At 43.2% G+C, this 14,200-nt stretch overlaps 1 protein-coding gene across 5 annotated transcripts in view; it reads right to left on the reverse strand.

Annotated features, from left to right (window-relative positions):
* Positions 1 to 5,862: 5,862 nt before the first annotated feature.
* The window catches only part of LOC130283164 (solute carrier family 2, facilitated glucose transporter member 3-like), a 79,387-nt gene continuing 71,049 nt past the window's right edge, over positions 5,863 to 14,200 (reverse strand). For all 5 annotated transcript variants that reach the window (XM_056532362.1, XM_056532358.1, XM_056532360.1 and 2 more), the window contains exons 5-10: positions 13,878 to 14,040; positions 11,052 to 11,239; positions 10,857 to 10,961; positions 10,366 to 10,467; positions 8,615 to 8,818; positions 5,863 to 6,131 (exon numbers count right to left, since the gene is read on the reverse strand). In XM_056532362.1, coding sequence (XP_056388337.1) covers positions 5,931 to 6,131; positions 8,615 to 8,818; positions 10,366 to 10,467; positions 10,857 to 10,961; positions 11,052 to 11,239; positions 13,878 to 14,040 — 963 coding nt within the window. In that variant the 3' untranslated portion in view covers positions 5,863 to 5,930. The remainder of the gene's footprint in view (positions 6,132 to 8,614; positions 8,819 to 10,365; positions 10,468 to 10,856; positions 10,962 to 11,051; positions 11,240 to 13,877; positions 14,041 to 14,200) is intronic.

Consider the following 14,200-nt stretch of genomic DNA (forward strand, 5'->3'; position numbering starts at 1 on the left):
TGTTGCAAAACTACAACACCCAGCAGGCCCGGACAGCCAAAGGCTGTCCGGGCATGCTGGGAGTTGTAGTTTTGCAACATTTGGAGGCGTCCTGGTTGGGAAACACTGTCCTATCCACAGAATAGGGTATGACCACTGGCCCCCTGCTATCTGGAGAATGGGGTTCCAGTGGACTATGTGCAGTGCTGCTCCATTCATGTGCAGTGCCGCTCCGTTCATTGCTTACGGGACTGCCCGAGATAGCTAAGTACAGTTCTCGTGGCAGAATGCATGCCCGACGTCCACTCTCATGACGGGAACTTGGGGAATCCCGTTCTCAACATCGTTGGGAGTCCAAGCAGTAGGACCCCCTGCGATCATACAAATATCCTTTGTATAGTGAATAAGTAAAAATGGGGGCACCTATCTCTTTAATGACTTTCACTGTAAGGGCTGAATGTCTGCCGGAAACATTTCCGTGAAAACATTCCGCAGAACATACCGGCACTAGGACCGCTCGGAAATGCACCTTCTCCATAGACGGCAGTGCATTTTTGCGGAGGCCAGAATCGAAATTTCCGCGGCTGATTTTTCCATCACGTGCACAGTGCAGCAGAATCCCATTGAAAAACAATGAGTCTTTGTTGCCCCGTGTGAACGAGGCCTAATGGGGGGGGGGGGGTATTCGGGAGTTCAGACAAAGAACATGAAAGAGCATCGCAATATCTAACAGTACCAGAAGGGGGCGCCTATTTACATTTCTGCTGTCAACAAATTCTCCGCTCCCCTTTCCAGACGTAAGCCAACCTATTTCAAGCAACGATATGGGGGCAAGGTACGATAAAGCTATTTTATTGTTAAAATATAAAAAAAAAAAAAAAGAAATTAAATAAAATCTTTATTCTTAAAAATAAAAAATTCCAATAATTTTTTCCCCTTTTTTAGCAATTGTTTTAGGCATCTCGCGTTTGATTTTGACATTTATTACTATAATGATGTGATTTTTATTTTATTTATTTTTTTATCGGATTTTGGGAGCTACAGCAGAGAATACAGATAATGTTACAGTACAATACAATATATTACAATATTAGAACCTTATATACATCATACATAGGTTGTGAAGTATCAAAAACGAGTTCCTTGTTGCGATTTTTCGACTATAAAATAAAAAAAATGTTTGGGCTTTAATATTTACAAAGCAGCAGGTCTAACATGGTCAATATATTTAAGTGACGCCCCCAAATCTCCAAACTTGCCTTCATGGTGGCCAAAAGACCTTGGGTGCCCAATGTCTTAGCTATAGGGCACTGGCCTTCGTACTGTGGGCTAACAGCTGTTGCAAAACTACAGCTCCCAGAATGCCCAGCTGGGAGTTGTAGTTTTGCAACAGCTGGAGGTCCACAGTTTGGAGACCACTGCTATAGGGGTTGTAGAGGCTACAATGTCAAACACATGAACTACGTGAGAATAAGAAGGTGGTCTGGTGGGTTAATAGGAGGGGACCCCCATTCCCCACCTGCATGTATTAGCTAGAGTAGATGTCAGGTTCAAAAAGTGTTTATCAGGGTGCGTTCACACCATGATTTGTGCCTCTAAGGCATGGATACATCAGAAAAAAACATTTAGTAGGCACGGGCCCCGATCAATTAAAAGGGGTACTCCGGTGGAAAATAATTTTTTGTTCAAACAATCTGGTGCCAGAACGGTAAACAGATTTGTAAATCACTTCTATTAAAAAATCTTAATCCTTCCAGTACTTATCAGCTGCTATATGCTCCAGAGGAAATTCTTTTCTTTTTGAATTTCTTTTTTGTCTGACCACAGTGCTCTCTGCTGACACCTAGCAGAAGAAAATCCCCATAGCAAACCTCTCCTGCTCTGGACAGTTCCTGACATGGACAGAGGTGTCAGCAGAGAGCACTGTGGACAGACAGAAAAGAACTATACAGCTTCCTGTGGCGCATACAGCAGCTGATAAGTACTGGAAGGATTAAGATTTTTATTAGAAGTCATTTACAAATCTGTATAACTTTCTGGCACCAGTTCATTAGAAAAAAAAAAAGTTTTCCACCGGAGTACCCGTTTAATGGCACAAACGTAGTCAACTAGTGACTACATTCAGGTCATTGTCTGAGCGTATGTGAGTCAAGGCTCGGACTGAAAAGCGCAGTAGACCAAAGTTTTTCAGTGCAAGCCTAAACCCGTACATCCTTGTGAAATGAGCTGAATATAGCGGACTACGTTCGGGCCATTGAAATGAATAGGACCCATGCCTATCCAAGCAGCGGATACATCGGCATCCAATTTCACGATTTTTCCCATGTAAATGCCTCAGAGGCACAAATCGGGGTGTGAATAATGCATCCTAACTCTGGAGGACCCAGCGTGTGTATGCTTCACACAGACAGCTTTTTAGTTTTCAAAAGGGAACCGTAATACCTCTTTTCGCCTGCGGTGGTGCTGCAGAGAAATTTTACACTTGCTGCTAAAGGACAAAGATTACAGTCGGAAGATGAAGCAGGGATTGTTCACTCACACACACACACACACACACACACACACACATATATATATATATTTTTCTACATTATTATTATTATTTAAAAAAAAAAAATATATATATATATATATATATACACACACACACACACACACACACACACACACACACACATTATACACAGTATATATTAATTTCAATGCTAGCCAAGCCTCTGTTAATGTGTCCAACAAAACAAAGAAGTGCTCATTCGACCTCTGGATTCCTTAGAAAGTCACAAGAGAAAAAAGAAGAATGGTCCTTGGATAATTCCTTAAAAATCCACGAGGGGGATTAAAGGGGTATTCCAGGCCAAACCTTTTTTTTTTTTATATATCAACTGGCTCCGTAAAGTTAAACAGATTTGTAAATTAAAGAAAAATATTAGGGCTCAAGGTCCCAGTATTGCATATAGGGGGCTCTGGACGCGTTTCAGGACCTTCTCGGTCCTTTCTTCAGCAGAGACAAATATATAACTATATATTTGTCTCTGCTGAAGAAAGGACCGAGAAGGTCCTGAAACGCGTCCAGAGCCCCCTATATGCAATACTGTGACCACCATTGATTTTCATAAGATCCAGCTACATCGATGCGCTATATGTTATAGGGCAGTCACCTGTTTGAAAGGACAATCAGCCGGCATTTAGCCCTTACCTGTGTCAAAGAACAATAAGCCCGGCATCCAGCCGTAAAGCGCGCCCTCGCTGCCAGGAGGACGCCGCCGCCACCTGCAGAGGACCCTCCTTACAAGCGCTGCAGGCACCACTGTCCGGAGCCCACCTGTACCAACATCACCAATATAGGAGACGGCCGAGTCTCCAGTGGTACTTACTCTCTCACAGCATCGAGAGCCGGAACATCGCCAGCAGCGGACATCGCAGCGCAGAGCAAGGATATGAACTTGCGGTCCCGGGGTGGTGAGCATAAAAGTATCATATACTGGTGTCTATGGGAGTGAACCGACGGTTGCCATTGGTTACACCATTTTGATTGGCAATTGCTATTGGATATAACTCTTAAGACTTTTTTCTGCAATTGACAAGTGATTTGCTACAGTGACATCTTTATGAATTGGAGCACTTTTGGCACTTGCCTTATATGATCTATAATTCTATATGATTAATAAGTGACTTTTTGAGCTGATTTTTATGAATTTTGAATTTCTTATGAATTTGTAATTGAATATATTTTTATTAGGAAGTTATTAATTTATTTGACATATTTTATGGTGGTCACAGTGTAAATATATTTTATTCATATATTTTAGTTATATCATTTATTACTACATATAGTTGATGCCGTGTTATCACAAGGGCCCTGTGTGACACGGACTCCGCTATTCCATCTAATCTACATCTATTAATTACTAATAAAATTATTATCATTATCAATGTCCTTGACCTTGAGCCCTAATATTTTTCTTTAATTCAGCTGTATATTCCCGACACTGTGGGTATAGGTGTCTATATTGGGTAGCCCAGGTCGATTTGGCAGTCAGACTGACAAGAGCCTCTCCATACTTCTGTTAGATTTGTAAATTACTTCTATTAAAAAATCTTAATCCTTCCAATAGTTATTAGCTTCTGAAGTTGACTTGTTTTCTGTCTAACTGCTCTCTGATGACTCACGTCCCAGGAGCTGTGCAGTTCCTATGGGGATATTCTCCCATCATGCACAGCTCCCGGGACCTGACATCATCATTGAGCAGTTAGACAGAAAACTTCAGAAGCTAATAACTATTGGAAGGATTAAAACATTTTAATAGAAGTAATTTACAAATCTGTTTAACTTTCCGGAGTCAGTTGATGTATAAAAAAAAAGTTTTTGCCTGGAATACCCCTTTAAGCAAAACCTGTGCAGATGAATAGAAGTGGAGCAGTTGCCCATAGCAACCAATCAGATCACTTCTTTTATCCTTCAGAGGCACAGGTTTTGATAAATATCCCCACATCTTTTATCCCTGAGAATAAAAAAGGTGTACAGATAGCAATTTTCAACGCATTTCTAGGCAGGAGTGCTCTTAATCATACTCAATGATGAAGAACATTCCATGCTAGAAACATGTCAGTCTCTGGACCAAAGAATTGCTATCCGTACACATTTCAATCGTCATGAAATAAAAGATCTAGATTTTAAGGTATCCAAGGATCGTATTTCTTTTCTTTTTTAATCTCTGTTAGGCTATGTTCACACGGCAATTCCGCACAAATTTCATTGAGCAAAGTTGGCTGAACGGAATTGCGGAATTCGGACGGAATTGCGGAGGAAGTTGGGTGAAATTCTGTCTTCTCTAAACACAGAATGGTGCCGAAAATGCAAGCCCCATTGAGTTTGATGGAATTCCGCCCACATGTCCAAAAAATTCTAAGACTGGAATTCGGAATGTGGAATTTCCGGGGCAGAATTTCCACCATGGCAAATTGAAGGGGACAGCGGAATCCCATTGAACCTAATGTGCAGAAAATTCCGGCCCAATTTTCCGGTGGAACATGAACATAGCCTTAAAGGGGTGCTCCGGTGGAATTTTTTTTTTTTTTTTTTTTAAATCAATTGGTGCCAGAAAGTTAAACAGATTTGTAAATAACTTCTATTAAAAAATCTTAATCCTTCCAGCACTTATCAGCTGCTGTATGCTCCAGATGAAGTTGTGTAGTTCTTTCCAGTCTGACCACAGTGCTCTCTCTGGAAAGAACTACACAACTTCCTCTGGAGCATACAGCAGCTGATAAGTATTGGATGGGTAAAGATTTTTTTTATCTAGAAGTAATTTACAAATCTTTTTAACTTTCTGGCACCAGTTGATTTAAAAAAAAAAAAAAAAGAAATTGCCACCGGAGAACCCCTTTAATGTGGATGGGGTAAGAGAAAGCAGGAGATGTTTTTTGTCGAATCACGTGCGTCAGACACCATAGAAAATCACATATGTATAAAAATATATTTATGCGTACACCATTTATAAATAAAATTGACCTAGTTCCGGTTAGTATTTTTTTTGATGGTCCTGGTCCAGATTTTTCATACCGTGAGTAACAAGGTTCTCCATTCCCATAATACTTTATATACATTCAATCAAAGATTTCGGTCTCTTCCCAATGACCTGTAGATTGATGGTGCCTCTTCGAGGCTTCCATCATACGAGAAATGTTAAATGTTACATTTTTGATAGTCTTGTCCTCAGCTGAGATAGTATCTTTTAGTCAATGGAGTAGATGTTCTGCAGAGAAGAGGTAGAGCAGTGGTCTCAAACGGTGGCCCTTCAGATGTTGCAAAACTTCAACTCCCAGCATGCCCGGACAGCCGTTGGCTGTCCGGGCATGCTGGGAGTTGAAGTTTTGCAACATCTGAAGGGCCACAGTTTGAGACCACTGAGGTAGAGCATGGTGGTCGTTGACCGTCGACCCTGTCATGTTTACTCCATGGGCACCTTGACTCCGGTTAGTTCTACGCTGTTGCGTTTGCTGGAAGGTTCCGGAAGAGTCTTTTTGTTAAAGTTCTGGGTAATCTCTTCGAATGTCCGGCCTTTGGTCTCGGGGACTTTGAAGAAAGTGAAGATGAAGAAGATGATCAGAAAACCCATGAAAATGAGGAAGACGTAGGGGCCGCATCCCTTCTGGAGTAAAGGAAGAAGAAAGAAAATGTAAGTTAAAAGAACAAAATTAAGGAGCTAGTCCTTTAAATGGGCACTGTCATTAAAGGGGTACTACCGTGGAAAACTTTTTTTTTTAAATCAACTGGTGCCAGAAAGTTAAACAGATTTGTAAATCACTTCTATTAAAAAATCTTAATCCTTTCAGTACTTTTTAGGGGCTGTATACTAAAGAGAAATCCAAAAAAGAAATGCATTTCCTGTGATGTCCTGACCACAGTGCTCTCTGCTGACCTCTGCTGACCATTTTAGGAACTGGAGAAAATCCCCATAGCAAAGATATGCTTCTCTGGACACTTCCTAAAATGGACAGCAGAGGTCAGCAGAGAGCACTGTGGTCAGAACATCACATTAAATGCATTTCTTTTTGGATTTCTCTTTAGGATACAGCCCCTAAAAAGTACTGGAAGGATTAAGATGTTTTAATAGAAGTGATTTACAAATCTGTTTAGCTTTCTGGCACCAGTTGATTTAAAAAAAAAAAGTTTTCCACGGTAGTACCCCTCTAAAACTAGTTTTCGCTATTGCACTCCTTCTGGTTAATAAAACTATAAATCTTTCTAATGTACTTTGTTTAAAAAAAATAAAGTTTTCTATATTTTATTCGTGTTTAAAAAAGCTGCCACTAGGTGTCTCCCAACTTATGCAGAGGGCATCCCCCCCCCCCCCCCCCCCTTCTCTTGCACAGACTTTGGACTCCTGCTGGCCTGGCAGAAGCCAAAATCAGGAAATGCAGGCTGGAGTGCTGAGGGTTGTGTGCGCAGCCACAGCCAATCATAGCTCATCTCACACTGAACTGCTCTGGGCTGTGTGTAGCAGAGTGAGGGAGGAAGTACTCCCCTGTATGGCTTCAGATGATGTCACGCCTGCTGGGGAGCACCCCTTCCCAGTCTGTGAATCCGAATGAGACGAAAATACAGAGCAATATCAAGGTAGAAAACAAAAAAATAATAAAAATAAAGGCAGGGGGTGGTTTATCATAATGGGGGCAGTGACCTGGGAGGATTATAAAATTTAACAAGATCATGAGTCAGGGTAAGAGTATGGAGAAGGGTTAGAAGGTGAGGCCACTGGGAATTACAGCTGACACATGTCGGCAGTGGCCGGGATCGGAGATAGGGACAATCCCAGCTGTGTAAACCCCTACATGTCGAGGTTATTAAGTCACTTTGTAGCCCCCCACTCCCATCATGGTATTGCATGCTGTTAAGATGGCCTCCTGAAAGCCACCAGGCCTGCCATCTTAAGCTATGTTAAGGGTAAAATTAAAAAAACTTATGGGTCTTGGAAGGTGAAATTAAATGGGCACTGTCAGATAATGTTACTGATTTGTACTATGGTAGTTTAATTTTTTTTAATATTTAATAAAGAAAACTACCCCATAAAATCCCACCACTAGGGGTCCCCATACCTACTGGGACATTTACCAGTCCTCCAGCAGCATCAGCTTGATGGACAAGAGATAACTCATGGACAAAGCTGCATGAGTGGATGCACCAATCACCTCCCACCACACACCAATCACCTTCCACCACACACCAATCATCTCCCACCACACACCAGTCACCTCTCACCACACACCAATCATTTCCCACCACACACCAATCATCTCCCACCACACACCAATCACCTACCACCACACACCAATCATCTGCCACCACACACCAATCACCTCCCACTACACACCAATCATCTCCCACCACACACTAATCATCTCCCACCACACACCAATCACCTCCCACCACACACCAATCATCTGCCTGTGGTGGCCATCTCCCACCACACACCAATCACCTCCCACCACACACCAATCATCTGCCTGTGGTGGCCATCTCCCACCACACACCAATCATCTGCCACCACACACCAATAACCTCCACCAGACACCAATCACCTCCCACCACACACCAATCATCTCCCACCACACACCAATAACCTCCACCAGACACCAATCGCCTCCCACCACACACCAATCATCTCCCACCACACACCAATAACCTCCACCAGACACCAATCACCTCCCACCACACACCAATCATCTCCCACCACACACCAATAACCTCCACCAGACACCAATCGCCTCCCACCACACACCAATCATCTCCCACCTCCACAAGGAGGCACACATCCCCTTAACCTGAGGGGATTTCTAACTCTGTGAGCTAATGAAAAGAGAAAAGAGGGATTTTTATAGTAAAATAGGTGATGGAGGCATAAAAAATACATGTACATGGACAGAATTAGGTACTAAGTAACTTTTTTTTTCTTTTTTTTGTAGCATATGACAGGTGAGTCTGAAAGGGACTAAAGAGATTCTCTGGACCAGAGGTGTAACTTTGTATTGGGCCACAATCCAAAACAAGCAACAGGACCCCCCACCCATTAGCTGTTGTACATACACTTCTTGCCCCAAAACCTCCTTCCCCCATAAAACCTCTACAACTTACTGCTGCATAGGGGAACAACATGCCCACTAGAAAGTTTGCCGTCCAGTTGCAACATGAAGACACAGCCATGGCTGCTGGTCGAGGACCTTGACTGAAGAACTCGGCAACGATGAACCAAGGGATGGGTCCTGGGCCGATCTCAAACAAAGCCACAAACCCGAAGATGGCCACGATGCTGACGTACCGCCATGCCTCAGCTTGCATCTGAAACAGAATGAAAGATAAAGACGTTATCACTGCCCTTCTATACAGGACTCTAGCGGCTCCCGTCACCTTTTGGACGATGCATTAGTATCACTAGAGTTGTAGGACTGTTGGTGGTTCTATATGCATACCATATATGCTGATAATATTCATGCCCTTTATGGGGTTGTTTTTTGGGCACTGTAATAGTTACGCATTGTATGTTGGTATTCTGTATGCATTATAAGCTGGTATTTGTTGAGCACTGTATGGCGGTATTATCTGAGCATTGTATATCAATCTAAGTTAAGCACTGTGTGGCAATCTTATATAAGCATTGTATGTCGGTATTAGTTGAACAACATATGGCTGTGAAACGTAAGCACTGTATGGTGCTATTATACTAGCACTGTATGACGGTATTATGTAAACATATTAAAGTGTTATTAGATGAGCATTGTATGGTAGATAGTATTATGTAAGCATTGTATAGTGGTATTCAGAGGAGTGCAATACATTGTGCTGTCTGGGTCCAGGAGTGAAATGCTGCCCCCCCCCCCCCCCAAAAAAAAAAAACGAAAACAAAAAAAAAAACTATAATACTATGCCATTGCACATCAGGGGGACATAATAAAAAAAAAAACGCTATTCTGGGGTTTGTTATTTTTTTTACTTTTACGCCATTTCCCGTAGGGGATTAATAATATTATATTTTAATAGTTTACACAATTACGCACACTGGGATACCTAATATGTTTATTATGTTTACATGTTTTTTATATGGAAAATGGGAAAAGAGGGGTGATTTGAACTTATAATATGGAAGGGGTTAATTTTTTAAGACCTTTATTGAACTTTTTTTTCACACTTTATTGTTTCCTTAGGGGACTTTTAGGAGGAATCATTAGATTCCTTATACAGAAGTTCCATAGAACTTTATTGATCTGTGTGCTCTGCAATCCTTTGGTAGAGCCTGGTGCAGCGAAGCTCTATCAAACGCACAGCCCTGGATGGGCAGGAAGGAGAGGTAAGCCCTCCAGCTACCTCCACTGTTGATCACCCCCCTGCGAGCTTGCTGTCGGGGAGGGGGGGGGACAGACCACCAGGGATGGTTGATCACCCCCCTGCGAGCTTGCTGTCGGGGAGTGGGGGGGGGGACAGACCACCAGGGATGGTTTAAAGCTACCTTCAGACGCCACCGTCAAAGCTAATCTAAAGGGTTAATGGTTGGCTGCTATTAGTGGCGGCCCCCAGCAACTGATGACAGCTGGTGGTCACGGGTCTATCGTCACACCCCCTCCCATAGACTTGCATAGTGGGGGCAAGGTGTGACGTCACACGGGTGCCGAGTCGTGACGTCTCGGCACCCTGCAGTTTGTGAGCTGGCAGCGCGGCGTGCAGCTCAAAAGAGGTGGGTGCCGAATGCAAGATTGCGGGGGTCCCCAGTGGCAGGACCGCCGCGCTCAGACATCTTATCCCCTATCCTTTAGATAGGGGATAAGATGTCTTAGGGCCAGAGTACCCCTTTAAACCTGGAAAGCTAAGGAAGAGCAGGATCACCTTCTTACCTCTAGTTTTAGGGCAATTGTCATGATGAGTGCAAACACCGCCATTCCACCAAGACCGGTGAGATGCAGAGTCCGACGCCCGGCACGTTCCACGATCAAGAGCTAAAAGAGACAAGAATAATATTAATGTGACTTCATATATTTTAAAGGAGATCTGCAGCGGTAGACAACTTATCCCCTATCTGCCAGATAAGTGTTTAATCACGGTTGGGGGGGGGGGGGGGTTAGTGGGGGTCCCCCACAATCTCCTGTACGGGGCCCCGCCTCTCCCCATGCATTTCTAACATTCTGCCATCATTTTGTCATTATGAGGGCAAAATAATAATAATGGGGACATTTTTATTTTTTTGTTTTAGCAAAAGGCAAAACAAAATGTAAAAAACTAAAAGGCTCTAAAGATTTCCAAATGCATTGATTAAAACTATGGCAAGACTCATTGACAAGTAACCATGGAGGTAGAGACATTGGCATTACGGTCGTACGAAACTTACCGATACTACCGTGAAAACAACATTTACAACACCAGCACCGATAGTTGCGCCGATAGGATTAGGGACATTTGCATCCTTGAAGATACTTGTAGAATAGTAAAAGACCTGCAAGGAAAAAACAAAACAAAAAACAAAAGATAAATCACTAAAAAGTCAATATGTAAAATAAAAAAAACAGAAGATGAGGCTACTTACTGCATTGATGCCAGATAGCTGCTGGGAAAGCTGCAGAACGATGGCGATAAAAATAGGCTGCCGGAACTGTTTGGCGCGGAACAGTTCTAGGAAGGACACCGGTTTCTCCTGAGCCATGCGCCGACCTTCTTCCTTCATCTCTTCAAGGTCAGAGGCCACATCCTCAGTTCCTCGAAGTCTCTTTAGGACTAAATTCATATAATGGAAGTTATGTAAGGCAGAATAAAAAACTATGAAGAAAGTTTCTTAAAAGTTTGTGTAAAATTCATTTCAAGTCAAGTCAATTTATAGCCGGGTGGGTTGTCTTCAGCAAAGATCTCATATTAAAAAGCGAGGGAGATGGGTGTCTGTCGACATGGTGCCACCTCACATATACACTGGTTTACTACTAACAAGTATTAAAGGGGTATTCCAGTGAAAAAGATTATTTTTTCATATCAACTGGCTCCAGAAAGTTAAACAAATTTGTAAATTACTTCTATTAACAAATCTTAATCCTACCAGTACTTATCAGCTGCTTAAGTTGAGTTGTTCCCCTCTGTTTGACCACAGTGCTCTGTGCTGACACCTCTGTCCATGTCAGGAACTGCCCAGTGTAGGAGCAAACTCCCATAGCAAACATATGCTGCTCTGGACAGTTCCTGTCATGCACAGAGGTGTCAGCAGAGAGCAATGTTGTCAGACAGAAAAGAACAACTCAACTTCAGCAGCTGATAAGTACTGGCAGGATAACGATTTTTTAATAAAAGTTATTTACAAATCTGTTTAACTTTTTGGATCCAAATAGTTTTTCACTGGAATACCCCTTTAATGCTTAATATAGCCACATCTACACCCATTTACTGACATAGGGCCACCAATCTACCTGCTGCTATATACACGCCAAGCCTATTTACTACTAATAAATGGGCACCTTCTAGTAGAAGACATCTGTTTCCCCCATTCCTCTGCCGAGATCTGAATGTACTTCTCTTTTATAGACAGACCTAATAAATCCAGTATTTCCAGATACAATAGCTAATGAGGGTGCACAGGTAGCAGTTGTGGGCCTCCTACTGGGGAGTTAGGGCTCTGTAGTAACATTTAAAAAAGCTCAGAATTACATTGAATGTCCACTGACTTGTGTACATTGATATATTGCTATATCCCATTGGATCAACAAGTCTTCCTAATCCATAATGATGTTATCACGTGTGGTCGCCCAGTATAGGATGGTGTTGCCTTTCCTTCCCTGTCCGGCAGTGTCCCCAGGGCCCCCGGTAGTTGTTTCCCCATTTGTATATATGTTGGATATTAAAAGACGGTTATACTTTTAATAAAATGTACCATGTGATTGTTACCCAGGAGGTAACAGTGACCAGCTGACCCCCAGAGTGACCTATGGGCTCCCTGCTAGTCTCCCCCATATAAGCCCTGGGTGGAGTTAGCTTCTCCAGTGCAGTTGTGCCTAGTGAGTGTGTCCAGAGTAGTGGAGGCCTAAAGTCAAGTGCAAGTAAGATAAAGTCACCGTCCTGTCAGTCAAGTCAAGTCATCTGTCTACCCAGTGTGGCCTGCACTAAATTCTCCAGTCCAACTACAAGTTTCAGCAAACCTGCGAGGTCTCTGTGTCACTGGTCACCTCATTGGGCCCTGGCTGTACTACATAGACTGTAACAACTGTCCGTAACTTGGCATCGGTGTCTTCATTACCCCCGTGCCTAGCCCAGGATCCAGCGGTATACCATCAGGTGGTTAAGGATAAACCACGCCCTGGCGTCACGAACACAAGAGGTTAATGCCATCTGCCCCTAGGGTAATTACACCTGCCCTGCTCCTCACACCCCGCCATACCACACTTGTATATCATCAGTGTTTGCACCAGGGTTCAAGAGCTTTGTGGGTGATGTCTACACCAGGTTTGATGTCTTCTCTGTTATACCTGGTCTTACTTTGGCTTAGGATATGTCATTCTATATTCAAAGTATTATAAATTGTAGTTCCTTTAAAGGGTATTCCGGCCTTAGACATCTTAGATGTCTAATCTCAGGGGTCCCATCGCTTGGACCCCCCCTGATCTCGGTGCAGCCCGTGGAATTCTGTGCCAGGCACTGCCTCCGAGATGTTATGTCATGGCCATGCCCCCCTTGTGATGTCACGCCACAACCCCTCCTTTCATGTCTATGGGAGGGGGCGAATTGGTAATTTGTTATTTTTGCCTGTGCAGAAGGATGCACAGAGAGCCCCCCCCCCATGAGCACTTTGGCCACCACACATCACTTACATAAAGCATAATAAGTGGACTTTTGTCTATAGACTCAACCTGGATTCATGAAGATGTGGACTATGAGAGTAACAGTGCCAATGAATTAGGAGGGGTCAACTTTTATAAGATAGAACCCTTCACTGCCCAAAAAGGATGGAGCAAATTAATGGGTCAACACTATGGGTAAGAAGACTCCAAGCATATACAACTTGATCCACCCAAACACTGTACACTCATTAGAGGGGTACTCCGCTGCTCAGTGTTTGGAACAAACTGTTCCAAACGCTGGAGCTGGCGCCGGGAGCTCGTGAAATCATAGCCCCTCCCCCATGATATCACGCCCCGCCCCCTCAATGCACGTCTATGGGAGGGGGCGTGACGTCCGTCACGCCCCCTCCCATAGACTTGCATTGAGGGGGCGGGGTGTGACATGAGGGGCGTGACATCATGAGGGGGCGGGGCTATGATGTTCCAAATGCTGAACAGCAGAGTATCCCTTTAAGTAGGCAGAATATCAGGTCTACTACAAGTACTATTATTACTCCTGGCAGTACTACAACCATTGGTAATCTGATGATACTCACTGATCTCAGCCTTTTCTGGCTCGTTCTTCATAATAAGTAGATATCGGGGACTTTCTACACAGAACGGCAGCAGTGCACACTGGATGATTGACAGGAAAACTGTGATCCCCAACAAGAGAGGCCAGAATGTAACCGACCCCAGGATCACTTCCAGACCAAAAATCTAAAAGAGAAGAAGAATCAGTAAGGATTTACATTATTTTATAGATAACACACATTCCATGTCCCAAATCATAGTCTTATAGTTCATAAGGTTATAAAAACGTATAACTCTACTGTGTTGATCCAGAAAAAGATCCCTGTACTGTCCGTTCATATATTTG

The sequence above is a fragment of the Hyla sarda genome, chromosome 7 (genome assembly GCF_029499605.1).
Source record: "Hyla sarda isolate aHylSar1 chromosome 7, aHylSar1.hap1, whole genome shotgun sequence".
Classification (NCBI taxonomy): Eukaryota; Metazoa; Chordata; class Amphibia; order Anura; family Hylidae; genus Hyla; species Hyla sarda.